General features: G+C 35.3%; 1 protein-coding gene across 2 annotated transcripts; it reads right to left on the reverse strand.

The window, feature by feature from the left end:
- Window positions 1-613: 613 nt before the first annotated feature.
- zdhhc13 (zDHHC palmitoyltransferase 13) lies at window positions 614-13,179 on the reverse strand. Of its 2 annotated transcripts, none has more exons than XM_088004464.1 (17): window positions 13,083-13,179; window positions 10,506-10,726; window positions 9,375-9,497; window positions 8,596-8,673; window positions 7,470-7,614; window positions 7,313-7,377; window positions 5,980-6,142; window positions 5,541-5,666; window positions 5,329-5,462; window positions 5,146-5,248; window positions 3,823-3,945; window positions 3,669-3,731; window positions 3,496-3,589; window positions 2,911-2,994; window positions 2,676-2,833; window positions 1,506-1,603; window positions 614-1,132 (listed from the first exon to the last, which is right to left on the reverse strand). In XM_088004464.1, exons 1-17 carry the CDS (start codon window positions 13,104-13,106, stop codon window positions 994-996), a joined length of 1,941 nt encoding a protein of 646 aa, XP_087860590.1. In that variant the 5' UTR covers window positions 13,107-13,179; the 3' UTR covers window positions 614-993. The 2 variants fall into 2 exon arrangements, with proteins under 2 accessions (XP_087860590.1, XP_087860589.1); XM_088004463.1 differs by having other exon boundaries at window positions 3,814-3,945.
- Between the last annotated feature and the right edge of the window lie 6,563 nt (window positions 13,180-19,742).

The following is a 19,742-nucleotide window of genomic DNA, read 5'->3' on the forward strand; positions in this document are numbered from 1 at the left end:
CTCAATTGACTTTATTCTCATTTTACTACATCTGTGTTCTTGACTTTATTCTCATAATTGAAAAAAGAAAAAATCTTAGCCTGTTGATCTGAATTCAAAGTCCCAGTAAACAGAAGTTTCAAAGGAGTGTACTGGTGAAAAGCAATCCAGATTTAACCAAAATTAATCTAAAAAAAAAAAACTAAACTAAAATTTGATTAACCTTTTTTCTATTGCAGATAGAATAAAAGTTGGAAATTTTCACCAAAAAAGTAAAACATTGGAGATTAATCTCAGAAATATTCCAGAAAAACAATTTGGAAACTTCTCAGTTTGGAAAGTTGAACATTTTTGACTTTTGAAACTTCAAAAGTCTAAATTTTACAAGATTGAAAATATTTCAGAAAAAGTAGATTTTGAATTAATCTTAGAGAAAAATGCTTGGAAATTTCCGAGTGTTAAAAGTTTCCATGTTTACCTGCAGAAATTTACCTACTCTTATTTTTTTCTATCTACAATGGCAGCCAATAGGTTAAATCCAGCTAGTCATGAGTTTTATCAAGTTTTCAGTCATTTAAAAAAATTTTTTTTTTACATTTTTATTAAGACCCAAGTGAAATTGAGCTCTAAACAGTTAAAAAGACAGGCACATGATTTCTTTATTGAAGTATATAATAATGGTCATTTGTTATGAAACGCATGCAGCTTTTACAAAAGTCATAAAACCAAACCGTTTACATTTACAAAGATTGTTTCTTCTTCCAGGATGATAAAAATAGGCTTAACGTGTCCATAAAAACAGCACAAAATGCCCAGAACTATTCAGGCCGTAAGGATTTTCCTTTTCCACCCTCTCTGGTCGAGTGTAAGGCAGCAGCAGACGACATCTACACCAACCTCTACTATCGTAATGTCTCTCTTTACAAGGAGCCAACGGATGGAAAAATAAATAAATACATTCTGTGCTTTTGGTCCAGAAGCAGAGTCCGACCCGGACATGCGGAGGTCAGGAGGTCAGACCATGTTGATTTGATCAAACAGGTACTGGTCCCGCTGGGGCTGGAACTGGGCCGTCCAGTCGACGACAGCCGGCTTGCAGAGGCCGCAGCAGCGCAGCTGGAAAAACGACACCAGGTTCTGGACCACGCCCATGCTGCAGGCAGACGGGTCAGAAAGAGAGTCCATCAGATGGAGAAATGGGGAACTCGTCCTCTAACTTTCAGTTTGTTTATGTTTACAACCATCAGTTTAATAAGAAAGTGAAAAATGCAATTTGCTGAATGATGAGCAGTCATCATGCCAAAAATATATACATTTTGAATTTAAAATGGAAAAACCTTTTATTTGCATGTAGCATATATATCCTATTATGCAATTTTTTAAAAATCAAATTATTAATTGGTTAATCTAAAAAAAAAAATCTAAAAGTGTAAAATAAAAGCAGTAAATAAATAAAAACTTGCCTCAAGATTCCAGTACCAGTTAGTACCTATGATAAAGAATGAAAGAAATATTGGTGAACTCACTTGAATGGATTTTGTCTCAGGGATCCAGATTGTCTCATTCTCCGTTGCTGCAGCAACAGATTAGTTCTCTCCGGAGTCGTTAATCCCAGGAATGCAATCTGCACCGAGACAAAGAAACAATTATTCCACATACAAAATGTCCATCAAATGAGTAAGGTAACAAGACAGCGTAGGGCTGGACAATAAATCAACAGCAAGATGTATCACAATAAACACATGATCAATATCAATAGATAATGAGTCTGGCAGAATGTTCAATAATTTAATTGAACTCCGATCCAGAACCACACAGCATTCTGGGGGATGTAGGCAGAGGAAAGGCATTAGCCGCTCAACCTCTCACATGTAGCTAAGCTAAGTTGGTGGATTCAACTCACTCAGTCTTTGGTAACCTAGCAACAATTTTAGTGGCTTGCACATTTTCAATTTTTGCCACCGTAGATCATAGCTGCTCAAAATAAAAAACAACTGCATGAAGTAAAAACTGGAAACATTATGCCACTAGCTTGGTAATATTTCAGACATTTAAAACAAAAAACTAATCAATAATTATATTGACCGATATGAAACGCTTATATCGTGACGTGTTTTTCAGCCATGTTGCCCAGCCCTAATGAAGAATCTAGAATTAATACAAGCTACAACATCATTTAATTTCCATTTGTGATCAATAAAGTATTTTTCAATTGAATTGAATACAGCAATGAAAACCAGCTGACCAAAAGTGCTGCCTAGTCAGCCTAGGTTGCTAGGAGACGGGCGGAATTCATCTGGGGTTGCTAGGTAACCGGCTGGGCTTTATCGGAGTTACTAGATGAAGGGCAGTGGCTGCTGATTTATGACATTACATTCTGGACGTTTTTGAAAAAAACAATTTTTTAGTTTAGTTTTAGTCTAGCTTTTAACTTACTGTTAAAACTAGTTTTTTTTTACGTTTGGTCTGATTTTAGAAGCAGCTAAAACTCAAATGGAAGTACAAGAATACATCCCCCGTTTGTTTTTACTGAAACTACCAACAGATAATTAAGATTTCCATTTTTTAATGAAAAACTGACTTGTCTAAGAAGTCCATTTTGTAGTTATCTTGTAATAGTTTAATCAGTTTGAGTATGGAGTCCATTGCACTAATTAAATGGTATTTAAAACTCATCAACACATTCCAGGCGTCACCTGGTAGAGCTGCCCAATCAGGAACAAAGTGGACCAGCAGGTGTGGTAGAAGGACAGCACAAAGACGGCGAGCACCCAGGGAGAGCAGCTGACCACAGCCGACACCACGCCCCACACACCCTGCTCCTCATGACGCAGCGAACAGTGACTGGCCCAGTCTGAGAACACAGCAACATTTCTGCTTATTACATCGATACTCCAGCTTCTGTGGCTCCACTTCAGCTGAGTCACTCACATGAAAAACAACCGTAGATCATCCAGCCCCCCATCATGGAGAGGGAGAGCAGCAAAAGCACAAAATAGTAATGATTCCTGGCACCTGGAACAACAAGATAATAGTTCATATTCAGCATAACTTGCATGGGAAACATGGGAAAATGTATTTTTAATAATCTGCCAGTGGAAATAGTTTTTCATCAATATTAAGGAATTACTGACTTAAAACAAACTAAGCTAAACTAAGTTAAATTGCTAGATAGATACTTTATTAATCCTTTTCAAGGAAATTGTAATATCTGGTAATATCTTGCAGACATGTTATTTGTATGTTAGTTTTATCTTATTTCAAGCAGAGTCAGATGTTTCCACAAAAAAGTAAACCAAAAAAAAATTGTTTTTGTATTTTTGCCATAATGAAAATACTTGCTGTAGTACTTGTTTATATAAATATTGTTTAAATTATAAAAATCTACAGGTTTTAGCCTTTTATCTAGATATTGCATATAAGAATCCATTTAAAATGTTTTGCTTTACTAAAAAATGTTGCAGATTTTACATTTTCAGTGGAGTAAAAACGTTTCTATAATTCATTCATCTGTACCTATGCAGGTGTTGGTCCATACAGAGTGGTGGTCCTGCTTTGCCACGCATGTATCGCAGCTGAAGCAGTGAACAGCTCTCAGTGGTTTCCTAACCTGCAATAGTGGAAGTCATGTTAGATAATTCAGGTAACTCATCGTTGCATTAAAGTTTTGAACCTGTGGATCGCCTCACCATACAGGAAGTGCAAAATACCCTGGGGTCCAAACAGCCTGCCTCGGCCAGCACCACCACGTTCTGAATCCCAAACAGAAAAGGTCTCAAGTTGTGGAAACAGTTCTTTGTAAGACGCCTTGAACTGGTCGACAAATTTAAAGACCTTTCCCACCATTTTCTTCTGCTCTTCAGTGGCTTTGATGAAACCTGGGTCCGTCCGGCAGGTCCGCAGGAAGTAGTAGAGGAAAGCAGTGGCGTTCAGGGTGAACAGCACCTGAACTGCTGTGCTGGATAGATGTGGATTTAAGTTAAGAAACTTAAAAAAAAAAGAAAGAAGAAGAAAAACTCATTTTATTAACATGATGTGTTATGCTTCCCTGACCAGGTTAGCATTGGTTTATAAACTGTACAAAGCAAGTTAACTACATATGAGATGTTCAGTCCTGCCTTTTTTTGACCTCCTTTCTGTTTTAGGACCTCTTGTCACTTTAAATCCAAATAAGTTCTGCTGTGGTTGCTAGGTAACGGGGCTAGGCTTTGCTGGGGTTGCTAGGTAACGAGGCAGTGCCTTGTGAAATGCAACTTAACATTCAGAAGGTTTTTAAAACGGCTAATCTTCCAGACTCCAAAACCATTAACATACTGCCAAAAAACACAACTCAGATGTTTTTAAAGTATTGTGCTGCTTTTAGAAGTAGTAGAAACCAAAATGGATGTACATAATTAATATGAATAAGAACATATTATGTGTTTATTTATTCTGCATTTAAAAGTCTCCCAAGTTTTCAGGTTCATATTTAATTTTATCCATGGGTCATTTATTCATATGAGGTTGTTGTTTTTTTTCCTATATTTTAATATTAAATTGGGCATATTTTGTTACGGTGCTGCTGTATCAAGTGAATTTCCCATTGCAGGATTAATAAAAGATTATCTTATTGTATTCTACAAACCTCCAAAATGTGAATTTTCCCTTTAAACATTAAAGTTTGGGAAAATTACTGGATAGAAAGACAGAAATTCAGGGACACATCAATGTTTTTTCCAACTTTCCAAAAAAAAAAGTTACAACAATAATCCTTGCCTGATATAAAACATCATATCTGTTATGTTATACTTTACACTGCAAAAAACACAAAATCTTACCAAGTATTTTTGGTCTTCTTTCTAGTGCAAATATCTTAGTACACTGGAAGTAAGACAAAACTACTTTTTCATCATTATTAAGTAACTACTTAAAACAAACTCCTATATCTTGTTTAAAACTTACTTGTAAGTTAGTTTTGGACTAAAATAATTGCACTAGAAACTAGACTAAAAATACTTGGTAATATTTTGTGTTTTGCAGCGTAGGCATCAAAAATAACAGCAGTCCAAATCAGGAAGAACATTTACATTCCTTTCAAACTGACAATCTGAATGATAATGAAAAAAAAAAGTTTTCTTCGTAAAAAGAACCAAAACAAAAATGTTTGTTTCTTTGAACAGAAAGGATATCTGGCAGGAACCAGAGACACCAGGTGACGAGCATCCAGAAGACTGAAGCCATCAGAGACGACGGCGGCAGCAGAGACTGAAAATCTGGGTTTGGAAAGTTCCTGTTTTAAATGCAAATGGTTCTGATCAACATCCAAACTCCTGCATTTACATTTGAATCTGCAGGCAAACCGGTTCTCACCTCGAGGCCAGGTTAATCACTCCCACCATGCAGGCTAACAAGATGCTTTTGAGCAACCAGGACTCGGAGTTCATGTCAAATATTGCACCAATACATCCAAATATGGCTGTGCAAAACAGGAACTGCACCAAAACCTTTAAAAAAAATAAACAAAACAATGTTAAAAGCGGTTCTGATTTCTGTTTGTGTACCATCAAGAGCCTTAAGTCTACCTTGTATCTGAGAATAAAGCGTAAACAGCGGGAATTGGAGCGAATCCTCTCATGCTTGGTGACGTTGAGCATGTGGATGAGCAGCGGGCTCTGGACCTGGCGGGCCAGATCCATGGGTGTGTGACCCTGAGGAAGAAACACACAAATCAAAAGGGAACAATTTATCTTAACTCAAATTATAATAGTAAATAAACAGGAAAAAAAGAAAGAGAAATCAATCTGTTACTTCAAATTAAAGCAAAAAGATGTTTACTGAATGAATTTTAGTTCAGTTATCAGTAAAATACTAATAAAAATGGTTATTAGGTTAAGTCTGAAGCTAAAAGTGGAAAACAAAAAACATGCCATCTCAAAACAAATTGTATTCATGTGGCATTTGTCCCACAGAGAGACAAACGAACAGAAGCCTTCACTTTTCTCTGAAACGTGTGAAACTCACATTGATGTTTTCAGCGTCCACGCTAGCTCCAGCCTCCAACAGGATGTGGGCAGCGTCAACGTTTCCCGCCAGCACTGCGCAATGCAACGGCGTGTTCCTGTTAACTTTGTCCACAGCGCTCACCGAGGCGTTGTTCTTGATGAGAAAGTTTGTGGGTTCGGGCCTGAAGCAGAAAAACATGAAATGTTAGCACTTTACAGCTGATTATTTAATTAAAGGTAACCTGTTACACTTCCTTGAACAGCTTAGAAAATGTTTATGGGCAAAACAAAACATGTTCACAACATTTTTTGCACAAACATATGAGCAATTATACAACCGTACAACTTTGAAAAGCATCAGTGGAGACTCCTGCACAAACAACAAGAATGTAGAAAGTTGTTTCCGGATGTCAAGTCAACAACAAAATAGCACATAAAGCCAAAAACACCACATGGCCAAAAGTACTGGAGCTCGACTTGGGTTGCTAGGTAATGAGACAGTGCCCGTCAAATGCGACTTCTGTAGGTTTTTAAAAAGCCAAATTTTATAAAAAAAAAAAGCTTTGGCTGTTTTTAGAAGCAGTATAGACCCAAATGGAACTACAAAAACATCAAAAATGTGAATTTTGCATTACAGATTCCCTTTAAACATTAAAGTTTAGGAAAGTTACTGGATAGTCAGAGACAGAAGGATGAATTCAAGATCAAATCAAATTTTTCTTTCAGTTTAAAAGGAAGGAAAAAGTTACAACCATAATTTCTGCCTGATTTAAAACAACGTATCTTACTCTTATGCTATACTTTAGGCATTAAAAGTAACAGCAGTACAAATCAGAGGAAACCTTTTCCTTCCACTCAAACTGAAAGTCGTTTCTGGATGGTAAGGAAACAACAAAACACGTCTCTTTTCCAGCAGTCATTGTACAGCGCATACAGAGAAAAAAAACTAGGTGACCAAACATGCTGGAACTCTGCTAGGGTTGCTAGGTAACGGGCTGGACTTCGCTGGGGTTGCTAGGTAACGGGCTGGACTTCGCTGGGGTTGCTAGGTAACGGGCTGGACTTCGCTGGGGTTGCTAGGTAACGGGCTGGACTTCGCTAGGGTTGCTAGGTAACGGGCTGGACTTCGCTAGGGTTGCTAGGTTTTGTGAAACAACTAAAAGACAATGTCCAAAAAACAAAAAACACCAGAAGTTTTCAAGTGCTTGGGCTGTTTTTTTTTTTTTTAGAAACAGTTGAGACCCAAATGGAAGTACAAAAGTGTGTAAATGTAAATTTTGCATGGTAGGTTCCCTCTAATGAGATTTTTCAGATAAGTGTAACCAGAAGCAGAAGAAAACAAAGCCTCTTACCCAATAATCTTCTGTGCTGCTAACATCAGTGGTGTCTGTCCGTTACAGTCAGGCACATCCACTTCCTGAACATAACAAAGCACCAAGAGGGGAAAAAAGATCAAATAAAAGAAACAACAGCTGACTCAGTGGAAAAATGAACTTTATGGAATCTGACCTCTCCCTTAGCCATGAGATAAGCGGCTATGGCCATGTGCTGGAAGAGGATGGCAAGGTGGAGCGAGCGGTAACCCTCCCCGTCTGTGATGGACGGGTCTGCTCCGTATCTCATCAACTGAATCACCATGGGAAGGTGGCCCTGTCTGTTCACACACAAAAAAACAAAACACAAGAGAAAACATCATGGAAAACCAGTGGAAGAGGAGAAAATCAGTTCTGCAGCAAATACACTTAAACCTAAGCGTGTTGCAAGAAGCAACAAATGAATTAATCGCCTGATAAATTGAGACAAGCTTGATAATTTTCATTTGGATGAATAGTTTTTCCCAAATAGCTCCTTTTGTGAAGAGTAATTCTGCTTACAGAGACTTCAGTATCCATTTTATTTGTTTATATTAAATATGTATAATGTCTTCAGACTACAAAATTAAATGTTTGTTAGAAATCAAAGTTTGAGAATGTGTTCTTATCATCGCTTATCGTAATAACTTCTGGAACAATTTATCATCCAGCAAAATTTGCTTTGTGACACGTCTATTTAAACCTACAAATGCAACAAATTTAGTATTTTTTAATGCTGAATTTTACAACTGATGACTCATCTGAATACAAATTAGTGTTGAAATTATTAATTTCATTAATCGTGATTAATTGATTATTGAAATATTCATCAACTAATTTTTTTAGTAATTGATTAATCCTTACCTGGAGTACTCAAACTCAAAAAAGGCAATTTACTGAAAATACAAATACATATTTACAGTAGAAATTAAGCCAAAACTGTACATTACATATATAAAAAATTTAATTTAAGATGAAAACACCTTTGTGTGTAAATATGTGTTTTATCCAAAACTCCAGTGGCAGTTTTAGCTTCACCTGGTTCATATTTACAAAAGAAGTGACATGTTGTTGCATTTTAGGCAATAAAATATTTATTTTCTTAAATACATTTAAAATGTGATCCTGATATTGTATAAAAATTGCTAATCTGGTTAACATAAAATGTGTAGAATGTCCATTCTTTAATACAATTAATCTATTAATTGACACATTAATCAATTACTAAAACAGTCATTAGTTGCAGTTAAATTAATGAGTCAAATTAGATCAATAAATCCAACCTTATGGCCCAGTGGAGGGGAGTAGAGTTCAGGTCTCCACCCAGCTGGTCAATAATGGCCCCTTTGGACATATAATATCTAAAAAACACCAAAAAGACGTTGATTTATTACACAAAACCCCCGACTTTACAGAGAAATCTTTGTGTTTAAGCTCTTCTTACATAGATTTTATCTAAAAGTGTAAAAAAGTATAAAACAATCAAATTTTGAGACCATAATCTGTAGTTAAAAAAATAAACTAAACTAAACAAAGCTTCAATAACACACAAAATCCTACCAAGTATTTTTGATCTACTTTCTATTGGAAATATCTTAGCACACATGAAATAAGGTAAACTTAAGTATTTTTCTGCAAGATATAGGAGCTTATTTTAACTAAATATTGCTTAATATTGTTGAAAGAGTAGAATTTCCACTGGGATTATTTCACTTTAACAAGATATTTTTCCCGTGTTTAAAGTTAAATAATTATCCAGTGGAACTTTTTCATCAATATTAAGGAATTATTTACTTATATTTTGAAGAAAATTTTACTTGTAAGTTAGTTTTGTCTTTTTTAAAGTGTGCTAAGATATTTTCATTAGAATCTATGCCAAAAAAGTTTTGGTAAGATTTTGTGTTTTTGCAGTGTAAAAGCATCATATTTAATATATCTTGATTTGAATGTTGGTCACAGTGACTCTCTGTAACAAATCAACATGTTGGTGTATTTTTGTTATGACTTAACCATCATAAAACAACAAACTGAGGTAGAGATGCTTTCAGAAACTCTGACTTACTTGACCAGCTCTGAGCGGTTGTTGATGGCCGCCCAGTGCAGCAGAGACACGTTCTCTTTGTCTGGCTGCCTGACGTCGTATCCGGCCTCCACCAGCTCCTTACAGCGCTCTAGGATCCCAAACCTGACCAGGGAAAAACAGACAACATACTCACACAGAATAAAGTCACTAAAAATGCAGCTCAACATGAAGAAAGCCTGTTATTGGCTGAATATGGTGGAATCAAAGTAAACGGTCATTAGTGCACTGAACTGGTAAAACAGGTTATTTCTATCAGATTTAGACAAAATCCTTTAATACAAAAAAACCCAACCTTTTATTCACTACAGTTTATTTAAATTAGCAAGAAAAAGACTAACAGTTACAATAAAACAGTTTTCTTAAACTACCTGAAAGACAAAGATGGGAGGCTTTTTTGTTCACATTTTAAATAAAACTATTACATTCTGTAACTTTCTTGAATTCAGTTAAGCTAAAGCACTTATTTCTACTAAAAACTTGGCAAAAATAGGAATATAATGTCACTGAACACTTGCTCCTGTTATTTGACTTGAGTCTTAAAGTATTTAAACTGCAGCATATTTTTCAGAAGCTAATTTTAGTTCCTACTTTCTTCATTTTTTAACTTTTATTCTCATCTTTTTCAAGTGCAAAAGTCATTTGATTATTGGAAAACAGTAGCTGCATTTCCATCACAAATATGTGCAAAACTTTGTCAATATTCCACTAATGTTAAAAAACACATTACATATACATATTAATGTATCCATTAAATAAGAAAAACAATTAACGTCACACATGAATTAAGTTTGTTCAGGCGATAAGCCATTAAAAATATGCAGCGCCACCATCCTTCAACTACTTCCTGTCTTCTTTGTCGTTTCTGTCAGAAGTAACATCCTGCTGTTGATCATGTGACTTCTGTGATGTGAAAAAAGAAACCTTCCCATTGCAGTTTTGTGAAATAAACCAATTTCGATAGTTGAAAATCCACCTCATTATAGCATCAAGACTTTTTAATTAAAAATTACGTTTTTTCAAAATTGGCGTGTTTAAATTAAATGAATTTACTTCAGAAATGTAAAAGTTGAATGGAAGCGTAGCTAGCATTGAGAGGAAAGCAACACTCACTGCGTTGCCTTGATGATGTCCCAGCTGCTGCTGTCATCCATCTGTGACCATTTTTTCGGCTGCTGGCTGATGTCCATGACCGGGTCCGGACCTTTGCCCATCTGCCCGTAAGCAGGCATGTACATGTTGGTCATCCCGCCGAAGGCTGCAGCTCTGGGCCCGTGGCTGTGAGAGTGACCCGGGTTGCCATGGTGACAGCCGTCACGCCCGTGGCTGTGACCCTGCAACGTGGAAACCCAAACCGCTACAAGAGACGCTAAAGACGTTCGATTTTATGGATACAGAGTAAATAATTACACATTATTATAGGCTCTCTATACTCAACCAATTTATTTATTTGGTTGAGTATAAATAAACTGGGTTTTGTTCTCTCAATATGCCATTAGAACAAAATCCTGTAAGAACAAATAAAGTGGGTAGGTGCATATTTTCCACAATGCTGAGTCACATTTAAAAAATAAGTGGTAAATAAGCATAAATATATATCAAGTGAAGACAGGCAGCTGCAAAATAAAATAAAAATATTACTCAATTTTGTTATAGCTTACAGCTCTTCATATACTTGAAATAAAACAAAACTAGCTTAAAAGTAACTTTCCAACAAGATATAAGAGCTTTTAAGTGAATAATTCCTTAATATTGATTTTAAAAAAGTATTTACTCCACTGGAAAATTATTTCCTTTATGATAATATATTTTTCCAGTGTTATAAGTTAAATAATTAGCCTGTGAAATCAGTACTTTTTCTTTAATATTGAGGAATTATTTTCTCAAAACAAGCTCTTATTTCTTGCTGAAAAGGTACTTTAAGTTAGTTTTGTCTTATTTTGAGTTTACTAAGATACTAGAAAATACACCAAATATACTTGTGTTTTTGAAGTGATCAATGACAGAAGCCCACTAATCTGTAAACAAATCTAATTAAAAATTAAGTTTTGCATTATTATTATTATTATTTTTTTCCATTATGTCAATTTCTTACAGTTTTTGGAGGCAGTGCTTTAAGCCAACTGTAAAATAGATTTAGAGTATCTTAACTTTATATTTTCCAGTCCATCCACTGGCATCAAACTGAACATATACAATTTTAGATTAAGTGTCAAATTAAACTTTAATATAAAGTTTAACCCTTGCAAGTAGGGTTTGAAGAAACATGTAGATGTTCACCAATTTGTCTGCAACCCGTCCAACATAAATTAGTTTTATTTTAGTATTAGATGTAATTAATGGTGTCCTAAATAACCTCCAGTTATGCAGTCTTTTAAAATATGTTTTCACAAGTTTTGCCCTTTACCCCAGAACACCTGCTGCTGTCTGGATGACTAATTGCAAGACGGAGAAGGTAACAAATTTACTACAAAATGACTCAATGTGTACCAGCTGTAAAGTTTAGCAAGTGAGACAGCAGACAATTACAGTTAACACTTCTATAGAGGTATTTTAGGTCCAGGAAGAGGAGATAAAAGCACAATGCTTAAAGAAATATTGTGCAATCACATTCAATTCTCACTTAAAAGCTCATTTTTATTCCTCGACACTCAAAGCAAACTTCTTTATTCCCAATTTTGAGTCTGTATTGGATGCATTTTTTACAGCTGCGCTTTTTTAAAGCTGTATTCTTCATAAAATTGAGAAAATTCAAAAAGCTTTGAGCATTCTGTTCACAACAGAGTGCTTTCAGTCAGAGGTTTTCACAGAAAACCTGCAAAACAGACTGCTACAGGAGATACTTCCTGCCCACAGCCATCAAGATCTACAACAACTCTTTGTATAAATTTGCATAAAATTAGCTAGAATAACATTTAATTTCTCTCTCGCCTTTATAAAGCATTTTTTAATTAAAATATTGTTTTATGTCATAGATTATACATGCAGAGTATTTTGGTCAAACCTTAGTTTGGATCAAACTGATAATCTGATTTTGAATTAACTTTATATGTCATTATAAACAAAATAAAACGTAATGAGAGAAAACTGAACTCATTTTCCGGCTCTCAGCAGGAAATGGGATGAATTTCCTGGAAGTTGGGTTTTTATCCGTCAGACTTAAAGAGAATAGGTTTATCTGAGGGCAACATATGGAACGCCTAAACATTGTTTCACTCTTATAAATACTTTTATAAAACATATATGAGGGTTTTATTGGTAAAAGGAGAGGATAACCAGAGTAAATCAGGCTATGAAATTGTTACTCATGCTGAGCTGGCTGTCAATTCATCATAATTACAATATCAAAGCCGAAACGTTGCTGGTTTCCCTACAGGGAAGCCAGGTAATTTAGCCAATTCAGGTGGGATTGGTTAGTTAAACGGCTCAGTTTGGTTTCAGCTTACAAGGACTAGTTAAACTACAACAAATGAAGCAGGAATAATATTTCTGAATCAGCCTGAACAGGTTATTCCGCGTCATAGCAACTCACCGTGGGCTAAACTAAGCGGTAGCTTAGCTAGTCAATGCTAATATTCCGCTAAACTGACCTCAATTAAACAAAAATATGCGGGTCACGTTTGACCCAAAAGAACCACAAGCTCACAACAGAATAATAAAAAGCAGCAAATGAAGGTAAATCCCACGTACATTACCGCCCTCATTCCAGTCCATCTCGGTGTCGCGAATCGAAGCGAAAGTTCCTGCATCTGGAACACAGGTTCAACTTCCGCCGAGAGCTTTTCAAAATAAAAGGCAACCCTTTATGGACATTTGATGTGCTTTTTTTTAGGTTTAAAAATAAAATAAAACAAACATTGATGTTGATATTTGTCGAAAATGAAGTGAAAAGAAGCATAGTTTCCAACCGATTGGCTGGAAAAATAAATCTAAAACTCTACTACTGGTACTTTTAGTGAAAATTTAATGAAATGCAATTTTCTCATGGAAAAAAGTTGAAAAACTGCTAAAACCTGTATTTGTTAGTTATTATAGCAAGCTTCATCAGTATGAAGAAGGCAAACATAACTTTAATTGGACTCATTTGGAATGTAAACAGTTTGATCTAAGGGTGAAATGCAAGCATAAAAACATGAAAATATACAAATTATTTTTTGATTTGTAATTTCAGATATTTTTTCCAGTAATAGGCTCAAATAAGAATAAAAATATAAACTAAAGATTAAAACAGAAAAACATTACCAACTTTAATTGAAAAATGCTTTTTCTTCTAATTAACACATAATCCATTTTATTCATTCATGTATCATTTTATTTCAACTTTAAACTTTCAAAAACCATTATGACCTGTACACACACTACTACTACTACTACTACTACTACTACTAATAATAATAATAATAATAATAATAATAATAATTTCGAGTCCAGTGTTTCACGAAATATTGGTTTGATACAATTTTGTTTTCCATTGAATTTGACACATTTTCTTTTGAAAGGTTAAAATCAATTTCCACTTTCCTTTCTTCTTCCGGAACACGCCACATCGATCTTAATTTTACTGCTGTTTTACTGCCACCCGCAGACTTTTTGTAGCCGCTTCCTGCATTATTCAGAGTAAACATGAATACTTTATATCCTCAGAGGAGGAAAAATAAAGCAAGTGCAATATTAAAACAGTTCCAGTTTGGAAGGCAGGAACAACTCAGCATTAAACTGCAACTTTGGGAAAGGTTGCTAAAAAGGAAGCTAAAAATGGACCAAATAACTCACCTGACGAGGCTGTTACCATGGAGATGCTGTTATTTTTTTTTTATTTCAGCAGGACAAAACCTAAACATATTTACTTATTAACCTCATGTTGCATCTTCTGCTTACACTATACCCTATAATTAAAAGACGGGAATCATCTTTATTTACCTCTAAAATGTAACTTAAATTAGTTTAGCTAACAATTATAAGTTATATTAGTTATAGTGCTTTATGTCAAAACTTTTATTCTTTTTCTTAAAAATGGAATTAATCAAACATATATGGTGTTTAATTTCAATAATCAAGCTGAAATAGGAAAACAAACAGTAATTTTAAATAAAACCGAGGCTCCTGCATTTTCAAAAGCTGTCCAGTAGATGGCGCTACTGGCTAATCTTAAATCAGAAGGTTTTCTCGTTTATGAAAGGTTATTTAATAAAATGAAAGTTATGAAGCAAAAATACATTTTGAATATATTTCTTCTTTGCAAAAATGTATTTAACTTTTTATTCTCGAGCAAAAAAAGTTTGTTAGAACACAAAACAAGTAAAATGTGTAAAAGGTTTAATCTCTTTTCTAGTTTGCTCTGACCTTTAAGTGTTTCCTTCATCTCAAGCATTCAAAGCCTGAAACTGGAGAGTAAAATTATTCTTAATTGTTTTGTATTTTGTCCCATTAATATTTTGATATTTCATTTCAGTTGAGTCCAAACTTTTTGCAATAATTTTCTTCCCCCTCCCCAATTAAAAAACCTGAAATATGATTTTATGATTTTTTTCTTGTATTTTACTTTCAGAACAACAAATAAAACCTGTAATATTTTATGTTTGAATATATAATATATATAAAGTGTTTTAGTTTACTCCCTGGAAAGAAAATACAAATTTTCTTCTACAAACTTTGCTGCATTTTGTCAAATATAATGGGGTGCGATCAAGTCTGAGTAAAAACTCACTAGATGTTTGTGAGAGAAAAATAAAAGCAAAAACCAAAAAAAAAAAATAGACGAATTAATGAAAAATTCAGTGTTGTACTTATTTGAAGTTTAAGACAATAAAAACTTGCAATGAAAAATATTATTCTAAAAAAATGACAAATAGTGTCAGAGCCTTTGTGCCATTCTGCGACCACTAAAGATTAACCAAAGAGCAATAAATGGCCCGCGGACCGCATTTTGGACACCCCTGGTCGAGGATCTTGTTATAAAACTTTTGGAAACTCCTGATATAATAGGTAAAATCCCAGTGAAATACAGAGAAAACTGTAATTTTAATTAACAAAATGCAGGGAGCTGCATATAAAAGTCTCGTGAGTAAAATGTTAAACTGAACACGTTGCTGACATCTCACAGGATTTATTAGTCGCTCTATTTTAAAGAAAGCAGGATCCTTGTAGCTTAACCTCGACTCTAACCTTCCACAACGAGCTTGGGAATTAGCTGGTGTCTCATTAATTAATTAAGTGTAATTAATTAATTACATTTATGTTTTCTGTCCACTGAGGCCTGCCACTGATGATTAAAAAAATCTTCCCTGGTTCATTTTAACACTTTATTGTTATAGATGATGCACAAAATCATGGTTTTACTTTTAATTCAGAGCCGGCCCGAGGCATATGTGAGTTAAGCAGCTGCTTAGGGGAACCCAAAAGGTTTGACCCATTTCACACAGTTCAAAAGATACTGACACTGACGAAATGTATGCAAACTTTTGAATTCAAGGAAAGTTATAAAAAATAAAATAAAAATAAAAAGATTTCGCCAAGTTTTCTAGCATTTAGCAAATAGAAATAATTTAGGTAATTCTAAGTTAAAACGAGAAAAAAAATGAAAATCTGCTCAGGGCCCCAAAAGAGCTTTGGCCGCCCCTGACCGAGGTAATTGAGTCGTCATGAGGAAGTCATAACAATGAGGAGGAGTAAAGGTCAACAAGACTTTATCATCTGCAGGCGGCATAAAGAGAAGAGGCAAATGAGAAGTGAATTAGTGTTTTTACAACCGGACACGCAGCGACGCCTCGGAGGGTTTTATCTTTGTTGTGAGCCTGGGGTCAACAGAAATAGAGCCATTCAGGAAGCTGGGCCATCCAGAAAAAGCATGTAGAGGATGTGTGTTTGAGCGCTGATAGACCAAACTGCTCTGGAAATGCTGTGAATACTCACAACTCCAGAGCTTAAGGTGGATTTCTTCATGATTTGTCTTAAAGCAGACAGTTTCTTGCAATGCCTTCAAAAGAGTCTCAATTAAAATATTCCTTAGACTTTGGGTGTTTTTCCACTCATTCTCATCACATTCTAGTAAACACTCCTGTTTTTTTTTTTTTTTTTGAAAGATAAAAAATTGATTGGGAGATTTTGGGATAATTTTCTGAAAAGCGACCAACTATGCTTCCTTGAACAGGTTAGGATAGTTTAATAATGGGTGATGCAAAACATGCTCTGCAATAAATCCTTCTTCAATGTTGAGATTTTAGTCTGTCTTATGACATTTTGTCAGTTTCAATCCAAATAAGCTGCTGGCCACGCCTCCCAAATCAGCTTTAACACTCACACTTGGAAATGGCTGGAAACAGAAGTGCAATTATATAACCATACATCTTTGAAAAGCAGAAGTGGAGCCTCCTGCACAACCAACAACAATGCAGCAAGTGGTTTCTGGATGGTAAGTCAACAACAAAATATTTGTCTTTTCCACCAGCCATTGTACAGTGCCTCAGTGGTAAAACCACCGGACCAAACAGGCTGGAGCTCTACCTCAGGTTGCTAGGTAACAGGGTTAGGGTTCACCTGGCATCATTGATGTTACATTCCAGAGATTTTTGAAATGACTTATTTTCCAGACACCAAAAAATCATTAAGTTTTTGCCACAGCAGGTTTGGGTGTTTTTTTTTTTGTTTGTTGTTGTTTTTTGTTTTTTTTGTTGCTTTTTTAAAATGTTGGGATGGTTTTAGAAGCAGTAAAAACTCAAATGGAAGTACAAAAATGTGCAAAATATTAGTTTTGCATAACTGCTCCCCTTTAAGATAGAGTACAACCTTCTAAACAAAAGTTGTACTCTCAGTTTTCTCGCACCATCTACTTCCAATTGTTTTAAACTAATTGGGAATAAATGTATAACCAGTAAACCCAGCTCACCAAACGTACTGGAGCTCTGCTTTGGTTGCTCGGTAACGGCTGGGCTTCGCTGGGGTTGCTAGGTAACGGCCCACTACCTGATGATTTGTAATGATACATTCCAGAGCTTTTTAAAGTGGCTCATTTTCCAGACACCAAAAAACATAAAATTATTGTCAAAAACTGGCTGGGTGTTTGTTTAATTGATCTGGATGATTTTAGAAACATCACAAACCAAATGGAAATAGAAAAATGTAAAATGTGATGTAAAAATGTGATTTTTTTTCCTGACAAACAGGCCTCATCTGAATCCATTTTCTAATTTACCGAATATGACTGCAAAGGATCTGCGGTTACGCTGCTTTGTGCACTGAGGATGCAGCAATCTGTCATTAATTCAATTCAGTTAAAAAACGTTATTTATCCCGTTTAAAGCGGCTCTCAGATCTGCTGTGATCTCATCAGGTAATGCTGTTCCTTAATTCTTCCCATGAACTCCAGAACAAATCTCCTTTCTGCCCTGAACTCTAACCGACACAAACTAAATCCATCTCAGTGGCAGTCTTAGGTATTTTGGTTTTCCAAGCTTAAATTCTTGAAAATTAATCCTCCCTCCACTGACGTACCTCCCACTACCTTCAATTACTAGCCACTGCGTGTGTGTGTGTGTGTGTTACTGTCTTTAAAAAACACTCACATGTAGAATAATACTGCCTTCCTGGTCCTGCTGGCTTCCTGTCAGCCTTCGAAGGCTGACCCCCTCCCGCCCCTTTCATTCATCACTGTTTGGGTTGACCTTTGACCTGGAATGCCACAAGACCTTGAGTTCAAAACCAGACCATGACCCAGCCACTGAATTATCAAAGGGAGACCTGCTGGTGAGGCGGAGCAGACAACCAAACACGCCGCTTTCCCATCAGACATGGCCGCGCCAGCAGGAATCTCTGAGCAGTCAGCATTACCTCATAGGTTTAGTGGTGATAAATTCATTCCTAATTAGTTGGAAAAGAAACTTGAAGTAGTCGGTGAGAGAAAACTGAGTACAACATTTGCTTAGAGGGTTGTTCTGTCTTAACGTGACCTAATTCACGTTTTTATTCTTCAGTTTGGGTCTCAACGGCTTCTAAAAACAATCCAAGCCCTTAAAAAGCAGCCATCTTTTATTTGGAAATAAGATAATATTTTCAGTGTCTGGAAAATGAGTCGTTTCATAAACCTCCAGAACGGAAAGTCACAAATCAGCAGGCACTGCCCTGTTACCTAGCAACCCCAGCGAAGCCAAGCCCGTTACCTAGCAACGCCAGATAAAATGCTTCGTTTATCTTTTGGTAATCTGTGAAAAATGTGGTCTAATTTCTAGTGCAAATATTTTAGTACATTTGAATAAAATCTAACCTAACTTAGTGACTTTTCAGCAAGAGGTAGGAGCATGTTTTAAGTTAATAATTCTTTAATATTAATAAAAAAAATACTAGATCCATTGGTAGATTATCTCACTTGGGAAAATGTCTCTGCAAGTGGAAACAGTATTTTTATTTGTCTATTTTAAAGAATTACTGATTCAAATCAAGCTTATTTATCTTGATGAGATGTTTAAGTTACTTAGTTTATTTCAAGTGCACCAAGATATTTGGTCAGAAACTACACCAAAAACACAGGAGTGTGTGTTTTTGCAGTGCAGATGATAAACTCCAGCTGTGTTAGAATAACTTACATGCTGAGCTGCTGCAGCCTTGGCATGAGGCTCATTTAAAAGATTCATGGAATATTGATTTGTTGTCACATGGGATGGAGATGAAGCCTCCTACAGATTTCCTCTACATGTTTCTGGTGTGATTAAAGAAAACAAAGTTTTTGTTGTGAAAAATCACAAAAACACTTTGGGAAACGACCAATGCAATGCTGAGTTTTTATTTTACTGCTGAAGTAAATAAAGAAATGAAGAAATCTCTTTACGTTTTCTGTGTTTGGACTCATTTTATATACGTGAAGCCGAACTGTTCTCCGTTTTAAGCTCAGAAAGTAAAAGATATTAATGACGATCCGAACTATGAAGATGATTTTTCTTTTACAGAATTCATCTGAGTGAATCCCTTTCTACTGATTCACATTCAGCAAAACAATTAAACTTTAAATTTCAATAAACTTTGTCCAGAATTATAAACATAAACTTCCAAACTTAAATGACCTTTTTTTTAAAAAAAAAAAAAAAAAATTTTCCACTTGTTTTTCCATTTTCTCTCTTTTTAAAGTTTAACAATCTGAGCTCTGAGCAGAAAGTCTGTCAGTCAGATTTAGGCCAAAGTTGAGATGGAAATTTATTGAACTGATACTTTGAGGCATAAAGTAACATTTCAGCACTGTAAAAACACAAAATCTTACCAAGTAAATTTTTGATTAGTTTCTAGTCCAAATATCTTAGTAAAATATAAATCAGACAAGTTCCTCTGAAATCAGAGGAACTTTTGAGCAAGATACAGGAACTT

This window comes from Poecilia mexicana, unplaced genomic scaffold, assembly GCF_051168715.1.
Source record: "Poecilia mexicana isolate PSO_F unplaced genomic scaffold, ASM5116871v1 scaffold_3, whole genome shotgun sequence".
Taxonomy (NCBI): domain Eukaryota; kingdom Metazoa; phylum Chordata; class Actinopteri; order Cyprinodontiformes; family Poeciliidae; genus Poecilia; species Poecilia mexicana.

What these genes read in the sequence shown, in the direction of transcription:
- zdhhc13 (XM_088004463.1), bottom strand. Translation starts at nt 13,106, where the DNA reads ATGGACTGGAATGAGGGCGGTAAT. An exon ending in AACCGCTCAGAGCTGGTCAA is followed by an intron (nt 8,674 to 9,374) that starts GTAAGTCAGAGT and finishes GGTGTTTTTTAG; the next exon opens with ATATTATATGTCCAAAGGGG. An exon ending in CTGAGACAAAATCCATTCAA is followed by an intron (nt 1,133 to 1,505) that starts GTGAGTTCACCA and finishes GTCTGCCTGCAG; the next exon opens with CATGGGCGTGGTCCAGAACC.